Here is an 11,175-nt window from a genome sequence, read left to right on the forward strand (position 1 = left end):
TTTTTTTTAAATATAAATATTTAAAAAATTTTTGTGCAAAATTTTTCTGCACATGCATTTGAATATAAATTTCTGAGATTTTAAATCTGTTATTTTACCTTAATTTTAATTAAAAAATATTTTAAAACCTGCTGATTACCTATAGTATAATTAAATTTCAATATAATGCATGGTAACTGTTGGTAGTTTTGAAGTTTATATATTTTCTTGGCAAACTTCAGTTTTTGACGGTTTAAACCAGTATTATACCCTTGTCATGTCAAAAATCACTTTTTGACGTCAAAAACCCAACCCTGGTTAAGTTTTATCAAATTTAAGCTTTATTTTGGCATTGATTTTTGCAATGTTAACAATAAAATATGGTTAAGTGATATGTATTAAAATTTGGTAAATGAGGTAAAAATTTGTAATTTTAACATGATACTTTAAAGCATGACTTAAAAATCATGCATTTGGTTAAATTTACTTTTCAATCTTCTATTTTTTACTAGATTTGTGGTAATAAGAATTGTAATTTTGAAAACCATAATTTTACTTTAACCGTTACCATACATTAAATACTGCATTCTATGGTTTTATTCTCTCTGTATGGGTGTATGTCTCTCTAAGGTGCATGATATGTATAAATTCTTTTGCAATATTATGAACAATAATATCAATAACATATAAATTTAACAGTGGGCAACGCAAACCAAAGAATTGTGGGGAAAAGGGAAAATAATTCATTATTACCCTTAATTGGAGCCAAATTTTGAAACAACCTCTGGAGCCAGGCGTATTCTTGGTAAGCAAAATTGGATGCAATTCTTCAAAAAACATTTCTAGAGCAAATTTTATTTCATATTTTGTCCAAAAAGTTTTAATCCAATAACAAAATGGTTGCTTTGGATTTTCATCAAGCTGAAAAATAAATGTTCATCACTTTTTCAAAACATTTGTATATTAGTTTTAGATGCTTATAATAAGAATTAAAATATAGAAAAAAATAGATACATTTCATAAAATTATAACTTTTTTCAAAAAACTACAATCATTCACACTCTACCCTCAACAAATGAGATACTGCAAGCGTAATATCGGAATTGTGCTAACTAGGGTCAAAAATTTCTTGCCAAAAATACAAAACATGGACTAACTTACAAGTTATATATATATATATTAAACTTGTTAGAATTTTCCTGTCAAAAAATAAAACATTTACTTAAAATAACCTGGATATCATAAAGTGAGGTCCCACAACTATGAGTATGCAGTAAGAAGAAGAAAAAAAAAAAAGAGCACCATGAATAACTTCTAGAACTCAAATTTAAAGGTTCAAGGGGGTAACCTCAAATATATTCATTAATTGGTGAAGATAGTATTTTAAACTACGAAATTAGACAAGAAAATGTATGTTCTCTGAATAAATACCCCCCCCCTCGCGATTTATTTGGGTTTCCGATCCCAAATTAAAGGGGATAGCTGCCATCTGAGAAATATCGTCCCAATACAGGGATCGGCACAGGCCGAATTTACTACCGTTCAGCGGTATCTTTACAAATTCAACTTTAGGAAAAACGGTAGTTTCACAATATACTTTTTCTTAAAATTTTATTATTTTATCCTTAAGAAACGATAAATCCATATTTTGTGTTGATTTTTTAATATAATTTTTAATTTTTCATGCCTAAATTTTCACAAAATATGTACCTCTCGGAAAAACCTTGACAGACCCCTGCAATAGTTTGATCAGGAGTGGTCTAAAATTAGTTAATTTAAATTTTTGCTTATTTCGCTATATCTCGAGAGCAAAAAATAACTTTTCGTGAATATTTATCAATTTTTGTAATTTTATTTACTAATCATTGAAAAAAATTGGAATTGTAATGTATACATTTTATTAAATTATTTTTAAAAAAATGCATTTTACAGAGCAAAATAGAAAATTAGAGTAAAATTGCTCGAATAGTTTCGGAAATATCGAATTTTAAAAGTACAGCTTTTTAAAATTCTCAGAAATTGCTCAAATCATTTCTCAGAAATCATTTGACCAATTTCACATAAAGTTGGTATTTTGCCATTTAAATTGCAAAATTTTAAAAGATTAATTATTAAAGATTTTAAACTATTATTAAGTAAAAGAATAAAAAAAAATATCGATAACATACTAAAAGTTATATTCTGCATGGAATTCTCTTTGGGCAAAAAATTTTCATAATTTGTGCAAAACATTTTACCAGATTACAAGTACCCTCTACATGTTAATGGTAAGAAATCTGAATGCATAAAAAAAAAGGTATGTTTATTCCAAGAAATTAAGTTTTTGTAATTTGATTTTGTAACTTAAAATATCGTTTGCACTAATTAATTTGCATATTTGAGGTCACCCCCTTGAAACTTTAATACTGATTCTGAGAATGAGGAGATCCAATCGAAAGTTAATCAAAGTGGTCAGTTTTTTTTATTTTGGGCACTGAACAAAAATTAGGTCAACATTAATTCACAACTTAAAGAAATTTATTCATTTTTATAAAATGCTGTTTGGAATCAAATTTTGAGCCTGCCTAAACTGACAGATTGATAATAAACGCTCTAATTGTTTAATTTAAATATGGAGTTATCCAAGCTTATTTGAGGTAAAGACTGAATTAATGACATTAAGGTTGAAAAAAAATTTGAGTGCCAACTAAGGAAACGACATGGATAGAGTGCAAAATAAAAAAGTGAATACCCTGAATAACTTTTTATAAAGTAAGAGGTGGTAATCAGATTAAGAGAATGATTGTAAGTTTGGATCCCGCAATGTCAATTTTACTTTTTGCACAAAATTACAAAAGGTATTCATCCAAAGAATTTCCCCGGTGTCAATAATTTTTAACAATTATTTATCATTTTATTTATTAATGGTTGAAAATTTTCGAGTTGTTAGGTACATAAATTTTTACATTATTTTAAAAAATGTACTTTTTAAAGGCAAAATATAACAATTGAATGAAGTCTGTTAAATAGTTCTGAGACATTAAATTTTAAATATAAATTTTTTTAAAAATTTGATAACTTAGAAACTATGTAGCTTTTTTCCAACATTAGAGGGACAAGAATCAAAATCCCGAAAAATTTTTTTTATTAACCCCTTAATGATCGTTTAATTTTCAAGAAAACGGTCATAAAAGTGCCCATTTTTTGACATCTAGTTTAAAATAAACTAACTATCTACAGCTACTTTAAAATTATCCTGCTACTGCCACCTGGTGTGTAAAATGAGAAATGAAACGTTTTCTGGGCAAAAGAAATGAATTAGTTTTATTCTTATAGGTGCGTTACTACTGAACACTCCAGCCCAGAAATTTTACGAGAGCGAGAAATAGAGGGCAAAACCTTACCCCGCCATTTTCATGGGAGCTAGAAGGAAGGGGTTAAGAGAAAGTAAGTTTTCACATTTGATTTCGTTAATTAAAATATGGTCTGCTCTAATTGATTAGTATATTTAAGGTTAGGCTTCTGAACTATTAAGATTGAGTAACAGTATATGAAGATCCATTCATTAAACCAAAAGTTATTTAGAATTACCTTTTTCTGCACACTGTCTGGTTTAATAAATGAAATTATCTAAGAGAATGGGAAAGAACCTACCTTTGGATAATTATTTTTTATGTATCCAATACGAAATTGTTTTTTTGCTTTGTCTATCAATCCTTTTTCTGCATAGGAAAGAAGCAAACCTCTTCTTACACAGGCATAGATGTTCAAATTTAAATTCTCTTTAATGGGTCCACACTTTTTTTCAAATAAATCCAAGGCTTCATCAATTCTTTCCTCATTCAAAAGATCCGTGAGATACATACTATATAGTGTACGGAATTCTGCAATAAAAAAAATTTTGTTGTGAAAAAGAAAAAAAAAATTATCTGATAAATAATATCAGTTTAAATTATTTCATAAAATAATAAAAAGAATGACATAAAACAAAATAAATAAACAATGGCACATCAAAGAGATCATACTTTTGAATAAATAAAAAATATCTAAACTTATTTCATAAAATAAAAAAACTAGACTTGAAAAGAATCTTATAAAAAATGAGTTTTGTTCAACAAAAGAAAATAAATTTATCAATAAGTTAACTTGTCTCATTAAAAAAAAAAAAAAAAAACTCTTGGCACTAAGTTATGAAAGAACAAAATTGAAGACATAGTTGTTATTAAGGAATAATAATGAGTAAAAACAAATTAAAAAATTCCTAGTTAAAATACAAATGTGCAATTATTAACATATGAAATTTTTTGGTTCATGTAAAACATTTCCTGTAATTTCAGGATAAAATGTTCTATTTCTGATATCAAACAAACACATATATGAGAACAAGACCATTTAAAAATTGGAAATCAAGATGTTGGAAAAAGTATTAATGCAGATTTGCTGCATCACCGTTTTTTTTATAATTATCATTATTTTTCAAACTGTACAATTGTTATCTCCTAAAAACATGAGTATTGAAAATCAAATTAATTATTTATTTATTAAAAAAGAAATTACAGTGACCACCACTAATAAAATCATTGGACTAACGGCTGCTTTCTAAAATCAAATCTGTAAGAACAGAATCATCACAATGTCAAAATGTGTTAAAAGAACCCTTTAATAAAATCATTATCACTTTTTATGTAATAAAATTTTTGTTAGGCCTATGCCATGTCTTGAAAAGAAAAAAACTTAAAAAGAATTTTTTATTTTCCCAAGTTTTGAAGGATGTGCAATACATAACAAATTTGGTTTTTCCTCCAATACACATACAAAGTTATAGAAGTGGATTACACTTCTTCGGAAAATTAAAAGAAGAAAATTTTTTAAAAAAATACGGATGAATCTAGATCACAACTATCTATGAATAGACAAAAATTATGTCTATCATCATTCAATGTTAATGTGATTATCAATCATTCAATAAGATAAATCTATTTTTAATAGAGGTTCAAAAAGTGCTTGATATTTCAAAATGAACTTCACAGCAAAGAATAAGAAATAAATTGAAATTTACAAAAACTTTTATGAATTTTTAAACATGCTAAATTGGCTATTTCACATTTTGATACACAAGCAATTACTCTATTATTTAAAAACATTTCCATAAATTAAAATATTGTATATCATGTTTAATTGAAATTAATTTTTCCCCATTTGGTATATAAAATCAGCCTTCATAAAATCATATGTTCTTGGACTTTTTTGATTTTACTGTATTCTAGAAGATGGCAGAATAGCCATTTCAAAAATATTAATAGCTACAAAACTTTCATAACTTCTCTTTTGAGAATAAAATCGTTTGGAAACAATGCCTTTTTTATTAAACATTAAATATCAAAATTGCATACTAAAAGTTTCATAATAAAATTAAAAATTTTCTTTATGAAAATTAAATTTTTTTATGATAATTAAGGGTTCTAATTACTTGTTAGACAAAAAATAGATTCAAGGACAAAAATAATTATTATATTTCATAACACACAATTTGATACTGCCATAAAAACGACAGTAGGCTTGTTGGTCAATTACTAGCAATATTTAAAGCACTGAGCCAAATTTAAAACAACTTGATGTAGATAGCTCAATTTTACTAATATACTTTTAATAACTTTTAAAATTTTACCTTTTATGAAAGCAGCATCCTCTTCAAATGTTACATCTAAAAAAGCATTTTAATTAGAAAAAATATTGTAAAACTATCACAATAGTTAAGTTGCAGTAGAAAGCAGATTATCTGGACAGATCAGAATAAAAGTTGATCAAGAAAAAAAAATACAGATAACTTAAAAGAAACAATTGCAATAATGTTTCTTAGGTAGCCCCTCTTCATAATTTTTTCAGGCTTAGAACTGGCAATTGCAAGCTATTTGAATTCACGCGATATTCTAGAGAAATTATTTTTGCCTTTCTCTACCTTTTAACAATTCAATTCAAGGGGGGAAATGCATGATTCTTGATCACTCCATTTAATTGGACAATTCAGTGAAATAACATCCAGATAAATAGTGTTCTACAGTCCACTTTTTTTTTTATTCACTCTAACAATTACTAAAATATAAATATTTTTATTTCACAAAATTTCAATAAAAGTGACAAAAAATATACAAGGATGCCGAAATTTAATACATATATAGTTTAATACAAAATATTTTTATATATTTTTATTTTGGACGATGTCTATATATATTGTATGTGCAATAGAAAGTTTTTCTCAGAATGTTTAAGTATAATACATCATGCATTCATATTTTTTACAATAAATAAATTAAAACAAATAAAATATTTTATATAACAAATAAACTTTTTAATCTCTAATAAACACCCCATCGTGTAAGCAACATCTTAGTTCATCATGATTTACTTGAAATAACAATTTATTTACAATATAAGTTCTACAATTGAGCAAATCTTTATAGTAAATTCTAGTAAAAAATTTTTATAGTAGAAATTAATGCAGTGCCTTCTTACACTTTAACATACTGTTTACCAAATAAGATTTTACAAAAATTGTGTACAAAACAAATAAACAGACTATTAACATATTGGAAATCAGGAAGAACAAAAATTAGAGGCAGCTCAAAGTCAAAGTTTCTTTAGTGATTTTAGAGGCTTTTTAAACAGGAGCTACATTTATTTATTTTAAGAGGATTAAAAGACTAATAGAATCATATAGTCTAGTTCTTTGGCATGATTCAGATATTTTGGCATGTATTTTTTTTCTTCTTCTTCCAGATATTTAATGATCTGCAGTGCATCAGAGGCAATTCTGGTTAAATTTATGGGGGAAATGTAAGATAAGTTGTTGATAAGTTAAAAACCAACTTTACGTTTTATAAAGCTAACCACAATATAACCGATCACCAGGTAAAAATAAAACACTCTGAGGCTTTCCAGGGCTAAATTTCAAAGATGTTACATTTAGGAAACAAATGAATTACTTTACATAAATGCTTTCACTGTCCTGGATCTTTATAATGAAAGAAAATTCATAGTTAGAGAATCCAAGATAGTTTTTAAAGCTATCACATTTGAGCAGGTGGAAGACAGATTCGTGTATATTAAATAACTTTATTTGTTAATATAAGAAATTACAAAATTAATTATATTTAGATATATTTGCTTCAATTTTTCTTTACTTTTTATAGAGTGAGAGATTTTGCTTACTACAGTAGGGAACCGATTATCCGGAACGATCGGAACCATCGCTATTCCGGATAACTGATTTCCCCGGTTTTCTGAATCGCTAAAAAACCCCGTTTTTTTATTGTTAAACCCAACAAAAAAAAAATGGAAATAATCTTAAAAAGAGGAAAAAACGATGAAGCAATACACTAATGATTATTTCCAAAATGATGGTAAGGTAAACATCTTTCAAAAAAGAAAGAAAAATCCTAAAATCTTATAAGGGAAAAAAAAAATATTTTTAAGAAAAGGGGGGGGGGGATTCATTGAATTTTGTTCCGGTTTTCTGAATTCCGGATAATGGGTTCTGTACTGTATTTCAAAGTATATTAAATATTCTAATTTGTGATACAGTTAAGCCTTAAAACTTTTTCCTTCATTATGCTCAAACACAATTCACTTAAAAGTTAATTTGCAGAGTTCTGTGATAAAACCCTTTCACAGTCCTTTTGTGTATAAAACATTGTAAATTTTAACACACTTTTAATCATAATTTCATTGATTTATTTATTCATTGATTGTAAGACAACTTTGACAAGAAGGTTTCGGCTAATCATTGGAGTCAGATCTTCTAATCAATTGATTGTAATATGAATGAATGACGAATAAAAACCATTTAGAATGAAGACATCTTAAGATGTATTTTCTTTTTAAATATTATCATCGAAATTATAACAAAGTAGGGATGTAAGCCTGTTTGGGAATTTAGCCAAATATTTGGTTGAATGTACGGCAAGTTTTTTTACGACTATTTTTTTTTTAAAATTTGAATAGATTTAATAAAAAACAATTCGAAGTCATATCAACAATGACTTAAACTTATTTACATATAAAAAACAATATTCATTGATGATTTCTTTTTAAAAAAATTTGGTATTTGGCCAAATGATTATTCGCTACATCTCTACAACGAAAAATTAAAAAAACACACAAATTTAACTTCATAGCAGAACAACTCGACCATAAAAATTGAGACAAAATAGATTTTTTCTTACCTTTTTCCTCCATAGATAATAACATATATAATGCTTTGAGACCCTCTCCTAATTGATTAGTAGTCCTTAAAATACCAGTTATTTTCATCAAAAGTAAATAACGTTCCATGAAGATATCTCCTCTTGATTCCAAAGTTTTAATATCAGATAGCTCATCATTGAAAAATACTAAAAGAAATAAACTATATTTTTTCTTGTGAATATTTTACACGATATACATTAAAAATTATTTACGTATCTTGTGAAATGGTTTGAAGGGATGACATTAAATATGCTAATTAATTAGTGAAAACAACATTTTAAGGTATGAAATAAGATACAAAAATGTACTTTCTCTGAATAAACATACTTTGCTTTGATGGATTCAGATTTATGGCACTTAAAATATAGGTGGTAGCTGGAATCTGGGAAATAGGGTTCAAATAGTTTGGTCTACTTCACCATATCTGGAGAACTTTTTAAGTGAATTGAATGCAAATTATAACTATTAGTAAAAATTTATAATTTTTTTTATTTCACAACTTTTAAATGGCAAAATACGAAATGAGTAAAATCAGTCGATTAGTTCCTAAGAAATTGAATTTCAAAAAGTCTATCTACATTTCGCAAGAACTGTTCAACTGATTTTGCTTAAATTTCGTATTTTTCCGTTTAAAATTGCATACTTTAAAATAATGTAAAAAATTTGCATGAATTCAAAATGTTTAAACTATTGTTGAATAAAATAATATTTACTAAAAAATAAGTTCGGCATGGAATTATCTTTGGATAAACGAATTTTATAATAGTGTGCAAATATTTTTCAATTCGCTTAAAAAGTCCTCAAGGTATGATGAAATACACAAAAAGTAAAATTGTCATTAAGGGGTTCAAACTTTGAACCATATTCCCGATCAAACAATTGCTGTGTTCTCCATCTATTTTAAGAAGGGCCCTTCATGCTCTCTGATTTCTATAAATGCTCCCTTTTTGTTTTTTTAAATAAAGATAAGCCGCCATTACTCAGAAACACTGACATTTTATTTTTTCGGAAAAAGGTTGTTCTTCTAGCCATCCGTTTCTTATAAAGAGTTCACTTCTGACTTATTTAGTCACTAAAAATTATTCAATTTTAATTTCATACCTTCATTTCAGTAAGAATTTTTTATATTTTTTATGTTGCCTAGTTATATAGTTAAAATTCGCATAACATTCCCCGCCAGAAGTTTTCACGTCTTTCTTTTTTTTTGGGGGGGGGGGGGGGGGGGTTTTANGGGGGGGGGGGGGAGGGTCTATTATTAAGTTTTTTAGTGATTTTAAAATTAACCATGTTTTTTTTAAAATACCTTTTATTTAAAAAAGCACCTTTAAATGTTTATTTTTTTAGATTTTCCAATTTAAAATATATAAAAAAACCTCTCAAGCTGTTCATCAATTAATCTTTTTTTTTTCTTAGCTCAATTTCTTTTTTAAAGAAAATTTATGCACAAAGACTGTGTTTTAGCTTGTTTTCAATTATTTTTAAAAACTTAAATATTTTTGTTGTTGATATTTGATAAAGATAAAGAATTATTTTGTGAAATATCCACACAAAATAGTATAAGAGGTTAATTTAAAAATTGAGGATCAAATTCAGTTATGTATTGCATAACATTACACATTTTAACAAACAGTGTAAGAGAGTGCTTTTTCAAAACACAAAGTGCTCGTCTCTATGACGAAGCACCCTGCTCTTTTATAGGGAGAACTCTGCTACTGTAACAGTATTTTCCAGATTCTAGCTACCCCCTATATTTTGGGGGTATGAAATCCGAAACCGTCGAAAAAAGGTCTTTAGAAAAAGTATATTTTTGTGCCCAATTTTGTAACTTTAAACATCGTCACACTAAATAACACACATATTTAACAAACAAATTCACCTTCTGTTTCTTGGAACCTACTCTTATCAAACGAATCCTCAATCTCCCTTTTTTTTTGTTCATGCTTGTTCCCCTCATCTATTAATTAGTATAATTTTTTTTTTCCTTGTTGTAACTTGTTCGCAATTTTCTTCAGCGTTTCTGCATGCATTTTCCTACTTAATTTTGTGTTTTTACACTGAAAAATGTTTGTCATTATAGAACTGAAACCATATTATGCCTTTTTAAGTGGTATTATTTCAGCTTTTCTTCACAACGTTAAGCATTATTCACTATCAATGTTATGTTTAAAACCATTAAGAAACACTAATAAAATAAAAGATCTTTGATGATCAGAATGTTAAAGCTGCATAAGTTTTTCAAAGATCAGTGTTTTTTATTCAAATCATACGCATAAAGGCTTTAAATGATCCTTTGAGTAATCTAGAATTTATCATTCATAGCCTTTCTACTTGAATGCCCCACAGAAATAATAGGACAACTTCATTTATTCTTTTGAGATACAGAACCTTAAACGAAGTTTGACTATACAGGGTTTTCATACCCTTGGAAAAAATTCATTCCAGACCCTTTAAAAAAAAAATAATAATGACAGTTTACTTATTGTTTCTAAAAATATAATTTTTCATAAACATACAAACATGACATTCCAGTTTTCAGGGATGAGATTAGCCAAAAGGCAAAAAAGCTGAATTTCCACGATAGTAAATTTTACGCAAGCGCAGCCCTTTAATAATAAATTCCAGACAGTTTAAGGTAATAAATAATGTGTTGACATACAATTGCGTACTAATCTATTATTATAAAAACGACTACATTGATACTTAACATTTAGTGAAAATAAAAATTACCAATTGAAAAAATAAAGCTGGAAATTATATTTTTCCTCAGTTCACATAAGAGACAATTATTACTTGAAAAACTACTTGGTTTAGCAAATTAAAACTACTGAGAATATACATTAATATTTCATTTCTTTTAATAAATACTGTTATGTGATTTATAGCAAATATATCAGTAATATTACTTTTTAAATTATATTGGGGAAAAAAAACTTTAACAATGGACCAAATCATTATGTTCATGTTATAGTCTAA

General features: G+C 26.9%; 1 protein-coding gene across 3 annotated transcripts in view; it reads right to left on the reverse strand.

The window, feature by feature from the left end:
• Positions 1-11,175, reverse strand: part of LOC107443847 (serine-rich adhesin for platelets) — a 31,552-nt gene that overhangs the window by 6,418 nt on the left and 13,959 nt on the right. For 2 of the 3 annotated variants that reach the window (XM_016057851.3, XM_071186133.1), the window contains exons 6-9: positions 8,181-8,348; positions 5,627-5,662; positions 3,613-3,842; positions 733-900 (exon numbers count right to left, since the gene is read on the reverse strand). In XM_016057851.3, coding sequence (XP_015913337.1) covers positions 733-900; positions 3,613-3,842; positions 5,627-5,662; positions 8,181-8,348 — 602 coding nt within the window. The remainder of the gene's footprint in view (positions 1-732; positions 901-3,612; positions 3,843-5,626; positions 5,663-8,180; positions 8,349-11,175) is intronic. The other variant, XM_071186134.1, reaches the window with a different exon arrangement.

This window comes from Parasteatoda tepidariorum, chromosome 10, assembly GCF_043381705.1.
Source record: "Parasteatoda tepidariorum isolate YZ-2023 chromosome 10, CAS_Ptep_4.0, whole genome shotgun sequence".
Taxonomy (NCBI): Eukaryota; Metazoa; Arthropoda; class Arachnida; order Araneae; family Theridiidae; genus Parasteatoda; species Parasteatoda tepidariorum.